General features: G+C 34.0%; 1 protein-coding gene and 1 pseudogene across 1 annotated transcript; one reads left to right on the top strand and one right to left on the bottom strand.

Moving 5' to 3' along the window:
- The first annotated feature begins 799 nt into the window (after positions 1-799).
- LOC25494154 (WD repeat-containing protein 3) lies at positions 800-10,076 on the top strand. Its single transcript, XM_013602921.3, has 12 exons — positions 800-1,205; positions 1,301-1,516; positions 1,723-2,844; positions 3,277-3,399; positions 4,095-4,276; positions 4,387-4,618; positions 4,833-5,042; positions 5,624-5,752; positions 7,135-7,203; positions 7,349-7,471; positions 9,453-9,503; positions 9,582-10,076. The coding sequence occupies exons 1-12, from the start codon at positions 972-974 to the stop codon at positions 9,723-9,725; spliced, it is 2,835 nt and encodes a 944-aa protein (XP_013458375.1). The 5' UTR covers positions 800-971; the 3' UTR covers positions 9,726-10,076.
- Positions 10,077-10,554: 478 nt separating this feature from the next.
- Positions 10,555-13,837, bottom strand: LOC11438225 (expansin-A32-like; annotated as a pseudogene).
- Positions 13,838-14,398: the final 561 nt, after the last annotated feature.

Consider the following 14,398-nt stretch of genomic DNA (forward strand, 5'->3'; position numbering starts at 1 on the left):
GGGAAGTTGTTTTCCATGAGGGGGGAAAGTTGATTTTAGCCATTTGATTAAATAAGGAGCACACTCTTATCATGTTCTCTCAACACTGAATTTTTTTCACACTATCTTCCCCAACAGTTCTATCTCTTCCATGTCTCTCTCACAAACCACAACCAGAAACTTTCCTCCGGACAAATTCATTTCATTGAAGTTTCAAAAAAGAACTTTGAGGAAGTAAACACACTGTTGAATCAGAATGAGCCTCTCTTGAATATTGCCATTTCATCAATTTCATGAAGAACAATTTGAGCCTACCAGCAACTCTCCTCCAAACAAATCTATTTCATCAATTGATGTACTGTATATGTAGGACAAACCAATTGTGCGGTTCAACCATTTATTCACTAAGATGTTGGAATCGACTTCTATGACATTGATGTATGAGTTTTTTATGCAATAACTATTTAAGAATGCTCGAGAAAATATAAAAATAGATTAAGAAAACTTGTGCGCTTCATTTCAACTTCAATTTTGCGCATCATTAAATAAACTTGTGCGCTTTAGTAAGGAAAAAAATAGATTTTTCTGCCACATTGTTTCTTAGATCAAATAGAATTCGTGTTTGCTCATTTATCAACCATTTGTTTATTTTCATTTATGAAAGAAATAAAAGGCAAATGAAAGATTGTCAAAACCTTTTAGTAAGGTCAACTAATCAAAATTAGTCTTACTAGCATTCCTCTGTCTTTCTTATAAAATGGACATTAATGAAGGGTTGATAAATAAAGCAAATACTCTCAGATAAAATGAAGCAAACCTAAACTCAAGAAAAAATAAACAAGGGGTGTATATAAAAGAAATTGTGTGCAAAAAGCAACCTATTATCAGGACACGAAGGTTTAGAGTAGTAAAAGAAAAGAAGGAAGAAGACGCGCCGAAACATAAACCCTGCCCTGAAGCCATAAACCTCACTCAGTGCGTCAGCAGCAACAATGGTGAAATCCTACCTCCGATACGAGCCGTCGGTCTCGTTCGGCGTCATCGCCTCCGTGGATTCCAACATCTCATACGACAGCTCCGGCAAACACCTTCTCTCTCCAGCTCTCGAGAAAATCGGCGTATGGCACGTGCGACAGGGCATCTGCACCAAAACCCTAACTCCTTTCGTTCCGTGTCGCGGTCCTTCTCTCGCCGTCACATCAATCGCTTCCTCTCCTTCTCAATTGGTAATCACAATCGAATCTCTCTTTACTGTGCAGTGAGTTTACGATTTCCTTTAACGGTTTAACAGTTATTGTTGTTATTGTTGTTGTTGTTGTAGATTGCTGGTGGTTACGGTGATGGTAGTATAAGGCTTTGGGATACTGATAAGGGAACTTGCGAAACTACTTTGAATGGACATAAAGGAGCTGTAACTGCTCTTCGTTATAATAAGCTTGGTTCGTTACTTGCTTCTGGTAGCAAAGATAATGATGTTATTTTGTGGGATGTTGTTGGTGAGACTGGTCTCTTTCGACTTCGTGGTCATCGTGATCAGGTTCGTCTTTTGCTCTTCAATTCAAATGTTTTGTGTAGCATTCAATTTAGGTCCTTTCACATAAACAACTTATTAAGTGCTTATATCATATATAAATGTTTCTATTAGCTCTTTCAAACAGCCTCACAAGTGATTATGTCAATAAATAAGCTTAAATATGTTAATCAAAACAGACCCTTAATTGATTTTTTGTTCATTGGTGGCAGGTTACTGATGTTGTTTTTGTGGGTTTTGGGAAAAAACTAGTTAGTTCCTCCAAAGACAAGTTTTTGAGAGTTTGGGATATTGATACTCAGCACTGTATGCAAATTGTTGGCGGGCATCATAGTGAAATATGGACATTGGATGTTGATCCTGGTGAGAGGTTTCTTGTTACCGGTTCTGCAGACAAGGAGCTCCGTTTTTATTCAATCAAGCAAGATTCTGTGGATGGGGAGTCTGTAAAGGATGGTGGAGATTCTTCTGTTTCAAACAAATGGGATGTTTTGACGCATTTTGGTGAGATTCAGCGGCAGAGCAAAGATAGAGTTGCCACGGTCCAGTTCAACAAGTCTGGTAATCTGCTGGCCTGTCATGTTGCGGGAAAGATGGTAGAAATATTCCGTGTGTTGGATGACGCCGAAGCAAAGCGTAAAGCCAAACGCAGGGTTAACCGTAAAAAAGAGAAGAAGCATGGCAAAGAGCCTACAGAGGGAACTGAAAATGGAGATGTTGAGAACAAAGGAGATAATACTACTGTGACTGATGGACCCATAGAAACAAGTAAAATCACAGTTACCGTACCTGATGTTTTTAAACTGTTGCATACTATTAGAGCTAGCAAAAAGATATGCTCCATTTCTTTTTGTCCAACCACTCAGAAGAATTCACTAGCAACTTTAGCATTGTCCTTAAACAATAATCTAATCGAGTTCTACTCCATTGAAAGTGGTGAAACCAAAAAAACACTTGGTATTGATCTTGAAGGACACCGTTCTGATGTTCGAAGTGTCACACTTAGTTCGGACAACACTTTTCTGTTGTCAACCAGTCACAATGCAGTTAAGATATGGAATCCAAGCACTGGTTCCTGCTTAAGGACCATTGATTCTGGATATGGACTCTGCAGTTTAATTCTCCCCACTAACAAGTATGGACTTGTTGGAACCAAAGAGGGAACCTTAGAAATTATTGACATCGGAGGCAGTACCCGTGTTGAAGCAATTGAAGCTCATGGAGGCTCTGTGCGGACAATTGCTGCCTTGCCAGATAAACATGGCTTTGTCACAGGAAGTCAAGATCATGATGTAAAGTTTTGGGAGTACCAAATTAAGCAGAAACCTGGTCAAGTGCGTTATATTCCCTATTTCAAGAAGTATTTGTTTTTTATAAGGAAATACAATGATTTACCTTTTTTCACTTCACATACAGCACATTGATAGCATAGGTAAACGTATGGAAAACCTTTTGTTTATTGTATTTCATCTGGACACTTCTATGCCATAGTTTTTCTGTTTTATATTTGATCTCTAGAACTGGAAGTGGTATATAAATAATATGAAATAGAAATTTTAAACACTTGGGACATAAAAAATTAAAAAAATAAAAACTCTTCAGTCTTCACGATTTGGGTGTGGGGTACTTTATCGCCATCCCCCTAATGCAACTTTCTCCTACTATATTTATATATCCTATTAGTCATTCTTATTTATTATGTGGAAAATTCTCTATCAGTAGACATTTATTTATTTATTTTAGTAACACTAATTGTTCTGTTTCAGGCCACTAAGCAACTCACCTTGTCAAATGTCAAGACTATGAGAATGAATGATGATGTTCTTGTGGTTGCAATTAGTCCCGATGCCAAATATATCGCTGTTGCTCTGTTGGATAGTACTGTTAAGGTCAGATTTATTAACACTACTTGTCTTTGGTTTCCAAAAATTTCTTAATGAGTTTGACTTTGTTTATTGTTGTTTTTATTGCCACTTTTCAACCTCAAAATGCTTGTTGTCAATGCATACATATTTTACCATATGTTGGCAATCTGGGAAGTGGGAACTCAAGCATTATTTCTATATTGTAGATTTGAGTGAAGCTTGGGTAGAAATTAATTAGATTTTGAATTCTTGTAGCTTGCATAGAATTTTTTTGGGGACTATAATAATTGGTACACGATCAATTGACAACTTTACTGAATATGGCCTAGTTTGGTTTAGCTTCTAGCTTATAGAGCTCAATTAAAATAAGTTCACAGTTCTTATGAAAATTCTTTATAAATGTGTATGTGCATGTAGAAATTGGCCTTTCTGAAAAAAGTTAGAAGCGGAGGCTATTTTTGATTTATACGAGAAATCGCTATTTAAAAAATCAGTGATACACAATTCTTTTAATATTCCGTTCTCTGTAAGTACTTCCTGGGAAGTTTATCCAAATTGTCTCATTACGCTACATCTAATAGGAAATGCCAATTTCAAAGTATGGTGGTCATCTGTATGTTCCCAATTGAATTATGAGCTTGTTTTGGTGGCACCTTTTATACTCTTGCATTATTTTGTTAATTTTTTCAAGTATTTTTGACAAGTTATTTATTTTTCAGATTCACTTTGTAGACACATTCAAATTTTTCCTTTCATTGTATGGCCACAAGCTGCCTGTTCTGTGTATGGATATCTCATCAGATGGAGATTTAATTGTGACTGGCTCTGCTGATAAAAATATAAAGATTTGGGGTTTGGATTTTGGTGACTGTCATAAATCCATTTTTGCGCATAAAGACAGGTGCTACATAATTCTACCCTGATAATTTTTTTTTAATTCTATTTTATTCATCGAGTAGTATGGATGAAGCTGTATTTGAAGTATCTTATCTTATGCAATTTACTTTTCAGTGTTATGGCAGTACAATTTGTTCCCAAGACACATTATGTGTTCAGTGTCGGAAAAGATCGGGTTGTAAAATATTGGGATGCTGATAAATTTGAGCAGCTGTTAACTCTTGAAGGACATCATGCAGATATTTGGTGTCTTGCAGTCAGTAATCGTGGTGATTTTATTGTCACTGGATCTCATGACCGCTCAATTCGTCGCTGGGATCGTACTGAAGAGCAATTTTTCATTGAGGTATGCATAACTTTTAGGTTATGGAGTGACACTTCTTCAATGCAGGGCCATTGTCTCTTACAATGGCAAATGTGAATGAATAGCCTAAGGACATTGCTGAAAGAATCACAATTTGAAAGTTTTTATTGAAAATAGCTTTTAAAGTTGTTAATGCAAATTTGTTGTTGGTAAAAGTCTTAGTTCACTGGAGTACGATAAATCATTTTAATTGCAGGAAGAAAAGGAGAAAAGGTTAGAGGAAATGTTTGATGCTGATCTTGACAAGGCATTTGAAAGCAATTATGCACCGAAGGAAGAAATACCAGAGGAGGGAGCAGTGGCCGTAGCTGGGAAAAAAACAGAGGAAACCCTTACCGCTACAGACTTGATTATTGAGAGATTAGACATTGCAGAAAATGAGAAAAAGCGCATTAGTGAACATCAGGTTATACCCCTTCTCTTACGGGACTTCCGTTTTCTAAACTGATATATTGTCTCATAAGTGAATCTGCAGGACATGCATGAATAGTTAGATACACAATGCCTGTATAATATAGAACAATTCTGACTTAAGAGACTGCATTAGTAATTCTTTGCAAAACATGGATATCAATTTGGTTGACCTCCAAATAAATTAGAATGCACCAACCGTATGCTCTGAACCCCAAACAAATTGTTCCATCAAGCAATTTGAAGCCTGTGAAATTGGAACAATTTCTGTATTAATCCTATTAATTAACTACTGCTATCAAGATATAAATCTCAACTTTGATTTCTAAAATTAAATCTCAACTTGAAAGCTCAGACAAACTACTAGTTGTTGCTGAACCCCAAAACATTGAACCCCATTGAGATCTATCAAAATCCCAAATATCAGTGAAATTATTACATGTATAATTAGAGAAAAATTTCTTCAATTCAATTTGGGTGCACTAAATAACTAAAAGAGCTGAGGAAGACCGTCTTGTATCTTGTTTTGTAAGGTCTAATGTTGTTGCTGTAAATTTTTTTTATTTTACATTTCAGGAGGAGGAGAAAATCAATAAAAATGCTGTTTTCCAGGCAAATCTGCTTATGAATGGCCAGTCACCTTCTGATTATGTTCTAAGTGCATTTAAAGATGTTCACTCGAATGATTTGGAGCAAACATTGTTGGTATGTTTGGATTTACATTTTTATTCATTGTTCTCAATTCTTATGCAGAAATATAACACATATCGGACTAATTTCTTTGGGCTCAGTCTATTTTTCATTTGTTTGCAACTTTTCTTAATAATTTCATTGGATGATCAGAAACCTACCTAATTTTTATTAGGATTTATTAGTGCCTTTATTCTTTATAAACAAGACTATGATGAAGTTTAATTTGGTTTCTAACCAACTCTATTATGTTAAATATCCTGGAGCGCAATAATATTTGCATCTCTTATTTTGCTTGTGAGCTTGTTCAAAGCCAAATTAACCTAATAGATGTGAATATTATTGCGCTCAAGGGTATTTAACATAATAGAGTCGGCGAGAAAGCAAATTAATCTTCATCATAGTGCTGTATAATGTCTATATTGATTGTTAGCATTTTCTAATATTGAATATGTGTGTGTGTATTTCAGCTATGTTGATTTTATCTCTTATTATTTCAGTTAATATTGATTTTATCTCTTATTAGTTATTATTTTTATTTGGTTATACATTTCAGTTAATATTGAATATGTATGTGTATGATTTATGGTAATTTATTTAATTGAACACTTTCATAATTTTTTATGCAAGTTAAACACAAGACTATTTAAACACTGATTATAAGTTAAAGGGGAGTCTAGATAGAATGATTAAATTTACAGTCTTTGTGATTAGGTATATGTCACATGTATGAGTAGTGTGCAATAAGCATCTTGCAATACTAGGATGTCAATAGCGGCAGATATAGGTCACATGTATGAGTAGTGTGCAATAGGCATTTTGCAATACTAGGATGTCAATAGCGGCAGATTGCGCCGCTTTCACGGAAGAGCAGCGTAGAGTGGGTGGTAGCTTCCACAAAGCTCCTAAGTGCATCGCAGTATATGGTGTGGCCGGATTGATGGGAATGTGCTATTCCTAAACAGTTTTGGAATCGGCTGCTACCTGCCTCTATCCATGATTGACAACCTAGCTTGTAAATGCATGCTAAAACCACCTACAATAAATCCACCCACAATGGATCAGGCCCTTCTCTAAACCCTTTTACTAGGCTGTCTTTAAAACTTGGATATCTATCCAAAGAATGTTTGTTCATATTATATTGTTTACAAGAGCATCAATGCACCTGGTCTTAGTGCAATGGTTAGAGGTTTAGGAGGTGTCATTGTTGTTAACACTCTCGCCTTAAATTTATAATCGAAGAATATAAGGAAAATGTTAAATGTACTTGTTTCCTGAAGAAGTGTTCCACCCACTAGAAAACAGAAGCATTTCCTGACCTAATTTTAGTTATGTTTTTTCCGTTTCTTTTTAAAATTTATTAGACTGCTAACATCAAGTTTAATGTATTTATGCAGGCTTTACCTTTTTCAGATGCTTTGAAGCTTTTGTCATACTTGAAAGAATGGACTTCGTATTCTGATAAGGTTATTTAGAAACTTCACTGTTCTTCAAAATGTTACCGTATTTTTCTCCTGTAATAATAATATAATCATAGCTGATTTTTTAAGATTTGGTTAAAGTCTTGCAATACTTTTTGCAAGCTGAGTAATCTATTCATGATAATTGCAGGTTGAGCTTGTTTGCCGGATAGGCACACTGCTGTTGCAGACACATTACAATCAGTTGCTTTCCACACCAGCTGCCAGACCTGTCTTAACTGACTTCAGTGACATTTTCTATGAGAGAGTCAAGGTAAATATGCAAACGAGGTCAAGGTCATCTTTGGTATTCAATGTCAATGTTTTGATAACTTGATTGGACCGGCTGGTTCAGTTAATAGAACCAGTCAGTCAAAGATTCAATCCTTTAACTAACAATTTCATGTGAAAACTATTGAAAGTAGGAATCACCCATTAAAAGAGGTGGCTAAGTACCAGTTTCAACCTTTTTTTTAAGGTTACATATATTTTTTGTCCCTACAAAATTGGGGCCTTTCATGTTTAGTCCCTATTTAATTTTTTTTTTTGTCCTCTACATATCCATTCCCTACAACATTAGTCCCTATTTGGAGGACTAAAATGCATAAGAAATAGATACGAGGAAGACTAAAATACCTTTTTTTTAAACAAAATAGGGACTAAACTTGGAAGGTCCCAATTTTTTTATAGGGACTAACAATATACTCCATTTAACCAAGGGGGAGCCTTGGCGCAACGGTGAAGTTGTTGTCACGTGACTGAAAGGTCAGTTGATTCAAGTCATGGAAACAACCTCTTGTGTAGAAAACAGGGTAAGGCTGGGTACAATACACCATAACGGGGGGGGGGGGGGACCCCTTCTCGGACCATGCATATGTAGGAGCTTTAGTGCACCAGGCTACACCGTTTTTTAACAATATATTTAACCCCTTTCTTTATTCGTAAGGTTTTTAAAAAAAAAAAAAAATTTCATCTTAGAACTCATGCAATATGATCATTTTTTTCTTTATCTAAATTTGATTAGTCATGATTTACTAACCTTTTGTATATGTAGGACATTTAATATATTTTATAATAATAAAAATATAAATTTATGAATCAATGGGTTGATCACAATTTAACCATGAATCATTACTTTTACTGGTTTAATTAATGCTGGTCCAGTTTTAAAAACATAGTTGAACTTTAAAATGTTGTTACCAGAAATCAGGTTTTAAATTTAAAATTTAAAAAAGTTGTTTATTATTGTTATTTTAAAATCTCAGTTGCCTTGGATTGATTATAAGTTATTTTGATATCACTCATTTTTTACAGTGGGCAATTTTCGATAGAGAAATTGAGAAACTGCATACGTTTTTATATTCATGTGATGTGATACTTTTTTATGAACATCATTATTAACTATTGGGCGTTTTGTGATATTGTGGTTTGTTTTACAAAAATGGGACAAGGCAATTGCTCAGTAAAACTTGTTTAGTTTTATTTTTTATCTTCTTAAAAGAAGAATAAAGCGGGACAAATATCATTAGTTTCAGATCAAGTGACAGAAAGTACTTTAATGATGGTGTTTAGTTATATCTTATTCTTATGTTTGAAATGCTTAAGAAAGCCGACGTTTGATTTTTATGTTGTTTTTTTAATGACAACTGTTAGTAATTAATTGTTATATTAGTTTTTCTCCTTTGTCTGGGTTTAAAATAAGGACCTCCAACTCCTTATCCCATAAAAGCAGCCGTTTGATGGCTTTCACTTTAGTATAGGGTAATGATTTATCCAGAAAAGGAAGTTAGTTTTACCATATAATCTTTTTCTTTTTTAAATTTAATATTTCTGTATTGCACTCTTATACAATATTTGCGTTGGATGAGTAGTAAGACTAGACGAGATAGGATTATGAATGACACCATTAGAGAGTGTTGGGGTAGCACATATAGTAGATTAGATGATAGAAAATAGGCTTAGGTGGTTTGGGCATATACAGAGAAGACCGGTAGATGTTGTAATACGAAGAGTAGATCAAATGGAGGTTTGTCAGATCAAAAGAGGTAGAGGAAGATTTAGAAAAACTATAAGAGAAACTATTAGGAAAGATTTAGAGGTTAATGAATTGGATCCAAAAATGGTTTATGATAGAACATTATGACGTAATTTGATCCATGTAGCCAATCTCACTTAGTGGGATAAAGCTTGGTTGTTGTTGTTCTACTCTTATGGAATGTGTCCTTGACAAAATTCTTGTTTGAACCTTGTATCAGGGTTGGAAAGATATCTTTGGTTTTAACCTTGCAGCCATGGATCATATCCAGGTTTGTATAAAAAGAATCTACATATCTCTTGCTCACCATTGATAGAAAAGCTAATTCGGTTTTGAAATGATCTTTCAGCAACTGATGGCTTCAAGATCAGATGCTCTTTTCCGGGATGCAAGATCAAAACTGCTGGAGATACGTTCTCAACAATCCAAACGTTTACAAGATAGGTCAGATACTGGAGAGTTTTTGCGGAAGAAGAAAAAGAAGACAAAGTAATCTGTCAGTGATATGGGTATTTCAATCAATGAGCAAAATTAACCTCACTGGAATATATGTATATCATGATGAAGCATTGCAGATTCAGAGCAAAGCTGTCACACACCTTTACTGAAAGAGAATGATAATAGAGCTTTGATCCCCAGAAAGGCATGCCTCGTAAAGTTGATATCTTCATTTTTGAGAAGCTAGGTTTTCGAAGTATTAAATTATTACTGATGCTGGTGGCTCAGAAAAGGTCAGGGACGTAAGTTGTTGTATGTGTAAACATTAAAATTTATATCCAATACGGTTTTCTTCTCAGGGCTAATACCCTGTTGGTGAGTAAAATTTTCCCTAATTTTGCTTCAATTACACTTCTGTCCCTACCGCTCTCTCTGTCTGATGAATGTTGTTAAATAATTTACAGACAATCGATATGGCTATAACAAATGTCTTCTGATAATTTTTTTCAAAAACTAATAAACATTAAGAAAGCCCAGAAAAGAAAAAAAGGACGTGAACCCCATTTTCCTGATATTATTCCATTGATTGATCTAAATTAAATGTACAAACATGTTAATACATTATATCTCTACTCTACATGTCTCACTGAAAAATAAAACGATGTATTAATAACATTACTCTTATTGTAGTTTTTGTTAAACAAGTCAATCTCTTTTTATCATGACAAACTTCTTCCAATAGTTGTCATGCATCTTCCATGTAAGAATCATACCATGATTACATTTATACACTTAAATGGACAACAAAGCCAAATAAGCTTGGCCATTAATACTATTACACAATTATGATAGTAACAATATAATTAGACGATGATGTGGTTAGCTTGAATTAAGGTAATTAATTTATGCGTTTTTGCCTACAAAGGTCTGACCAAACTGCCAACCTTTGGGGGTTATACGTTCAGAGGTGATACACCTGCCATCACTTGTCGTCACCTTGAAGGTCAATGTCTCTCCAGTTAACATGGCACCAGTCTCCCATTTCTCACCCCAATTTCTCTTCAAGTCTGTCCATGTCAGCTTGTCTTCACCCTTCACTTGCACTTTTACCACATCACCTGCTCCTCCGACATTCGCCACTTTAATTAGGTTAAAGTAAGGATTCCCTGTGATCGTGAAATGAATACCTCCCTGCCTCTTGCATGGTACCCTGAATACACACACACACACACGAGAACAAGACATTTAGTACTTTTGATTTCCTTTTACTTGTAATCATTATTCCATCAATATTATACCTTGATTTTTGTTAAGTTCTATTTTGGTGTAGAAATTATCAAACTCTTCGACTCGATTATTTACCACTTCATATTGCAAGGTTAATAATAGATTATCCAAGTCCAAAAGAATGTGATGATAACTATGTATGTTACCTGCGATATTGGACTGGTATAATTCCAGCTTTGTATTCAGCAATTTTAAGATAAGCAGGTTTGGCTAAATCAAAGTGCTCACGTGGTGGGTTGCACCATCCTCCATTCTCACTTGATTGGGCAAAATTGGGAGGACAAAGGTCTGTTGCCGTCACTTTAATAGAGGCTTGCCCTGGCTTACACCCTTGAGGAGAGTCCACACATCTGATTTCATAACATGCACCACATGCTAGACCTTTGTTGAACAAAACTGTGCTCACTGCTGCTGTGTCTAGGCCATAACCATCTTTAACCACATCCTCATATCCGCATGCTCCACCTACAATGTTAACTTATAATTTATATTCTAAAAAAATTCTCCAACCTAAAAGGACAACTTATAAAGTAAACCATGCATGTTTGCATAATGAGTATTTGGAATGATACAAGTTTCTTCCAACTTAATCAAGGATCTTGAGTTCAATTTTGAGCATGAAAATGCATCGGTGAAGAGATCACTTTGACACCGATTTATAGGTTCTGAACAACTCAAGATTGCAGGGATCGATATGCCGATAATTTATATGAAAAAAAATTGTATAACATGCTAAAGCATATTTTGCAACATCCTCCAAGATCTTTCATCGTTGAAATTAGTTGTTGGATTAATCTTATAGTTGAAATATTAATGTTCTTCGAACTTAATAGAGTTATCTAATTTTATTATTTTTTCGAGTCATGAATTTTGTTACTAATTATTTTTTCTATATAATGGATTAATCAAGAATTTTGTTACTAATTTTTTTTTTCTTTCTATATAATGGATTAATTTAATAATGCACATTGATCAGCATTAGTAAATGTTCATACCAAATGTTCCTGAGCCTCCCTCATAGAAAGTGGCATGTGCTTTTTTCCATGAACCAGCTAAAAGCATGTGGCGGTTTTGTTTAGGGGTACTGATCAGTTTTTTAGGTCCAATATTATTGTGAGCTGCATTTTTCCATGAGGAGTTGATGCTTGCATGGGCATTATGAAGTGAAAAAGCAACAAGAAAGAGCAATAATGAAGTCACAAGAGGTCCCGAAGATAATGCCATGATAAGAGATTTCAGAATATTTTGGTGTTTTCGTGCTTCCTTTTTTCTAGATTTCCTCCTAGCTTATTGATTTTGGTGAGTTTTATGGTGAAAGATTTTACTTGGTTGTTTAAGAGGTTATGTTTTAAGTTTAGGATATTGCATTAGGAAGATCGAGCTTATTTCTCGCAGCTAATTAAGCAAGATGGTAATTAATTAAGAGAACCATCCATTGATAACGTTGGCTATAATTAATTAAGAGGTTTATGATTTCTATTGTGTTCCTCACCAACCTTGGCTATAAATGGAATATATTTAACAAAGTCTTCAAACAACTTTCTTTTCATAGGTACTGATTAATCCTTTGGTTTTTTTAGAATGCATAGTTAAAATATAACTAACATATTGATGGCTAGAAATATATTTCCAATCTCAGCTCAAACAATTGAAAACGAAGCTATACTTTGTGTTGATAAATTCATTCCATTAAAACATTCACATCACAAACATTCAATCTTTCCACCTTTTAGCTATCAAATAAAAATTAAATTAACAATTCAGAAGTCCTAGTTCAACTAGCAAAATGCCGAAATTGTTAGGCCGGATGTCATGAACAGGGTTTGAACCAAATACATCCATTTGTGTGTGAGTTTATAATGACTTTGTCATTTCGTCTATCTAAAAAAAAAAAAATTAACAAAAAAATTTAGAGACAACAAATGAGATTTGTATGACGAACTACAAACATTTTTTTTAAAGGAACTACAAACATTTTTTAGTTTTAATTTTTAGCTTCTCCTCGATACCAATTGGAATGGCTAATTTATCTTTAAAAAAAAATACAAACATTTATAACATAATGGTATATAAATTTATCAGGTTAAAATCCACGGTATATCATATATCCTTAAACAAACAAAAAATACCCTAGTATTTGGGACATTGAGTTGATCAAATACCAAAGTAGCATAATGCATTTTACCATACGAAGAAGAAATTTGACTTAGCTTTATGATTAGTAATTTGACCAGAACGAATTTTTCTAGCATGGATTTGTTTCAGTAGCTTGAAAGTGTTGCAGCTTTGAAATACACAAGCTTCTTCTGAAATCTGAACCAAACCTTGTTTATGAGGGTCTCAAGTATGTTAACATGTTCAATCACCATTCGATTTGACGTTATTTGTTTTTAAATTATGAATATTCAATGTGGCCAAGTGACAAGGATGACACATCACTAAAACTGCCAACTCAACACAAAATTGTACTGAAGAGCTACGGAATCAGAAATAGGATAAACTTGAGAGTCAAAATCGCACAAAAAAAATTAAGAGAGACGAAATTGCATAATTGAAAATTTTAAAGGTTAAAAGTGCAATTAAACCTTATAAAAAATTAACAATTTTAAAAGATGATTACGAAATATCGATATATGACGAGATTGATGCAAAATGTTATGAATTATTTTTGGAAAATGCTAGGAAGGAACTTAGTTATATTTAATTATGAGAAGTAAATAAAATATCCAGCTACACTAAAAAAGAGCTCGTATAAGACTTATTTTTATGTATAGATAAAGTTTTAAAACAAAATATGAAACACCAATATAATCCCATAATCTAAGCTTTCGATAAAGTACTACTATTTTTTTGAACTTTGCAACGTATTCCATTTACCATGTGTTCAATATGATATACTTGGAAAATTGTTGTTGACACGTTTCATAAGGCTTAGGCACACAAGTAAAATACGTTTTTGTCCTTTCGACAGTTAACTGTCGAGGAATTCAAAAATCGGCTGCAGTTAATTGCCGAGAAAAACCTCAGTAGTTAACTGCCGAAAATTTGTTATAAGTACAGAACAGACATTGGAGTTTCCAAAACTCCATTGTTACGTTTTTTTTATTTTCCTAGGTGCGATTTTGAGCAATTTGAAGTCATTCCAAGCCAATTTCAATCACAAAAACAAGTAAGTTTTTTGAATCCTATTGCATTGCTGTTTTGTGGTCGAATTGTTTTTTTTTTTGTTAAATTTTGATTATATAGGTTTTATTGATTTTATGATATGTTAGGATAGTTTAGGTTAAAATGGTTAGAGAACTTTTATTGAATTGTTAGGTTTAGGTTTTGATGAATCGTTGTAGAATTGTTAGAATTGTTTAGGTTTAGGTGTAGGTTTTGATGATCGTTTAGATTTAGGTTTAGTTTTTAATTTTACGATTTTATGGCATTGTTGTTTAG

Source organism: Medicago truncatula, chromosome 4 (genome assembly GCF_003473485.1).
Source record: "Medicago truncatula cultivar Jemalong A17 chromosome 4, MtrunA17r5.0-ANR, whole genome shotgun sequence".
NCBI lineage: Eukaryota > Viridiplantae > Streptophyta > Magnoliopsida > Fabales > Fabaceae > Medicago > Medicago truncatula.

Coding starts and splice junctions, on each gene's coding strand:
- LOC25494154 (XM_013602921.3), top strand. CDS start 972: ATGGTGAAATCCTACCTCCGATACGAGCCGTCGGTCTCGTTCGGCGTC. Junction 3,400..4,094: donor TGTTGGATAGTACTGTTAAG/GTCAGATTTATT, acceptor TTTATTTTTCAG/ATTCACTTTGTAGACACATT. Junction 5,043..5,623: donor AGCGCATTAGTGAACATCAG/GTTATACCCCTT, acceptor TTTACATTTCAG/GAGGAGGAGAAAATCAATAA.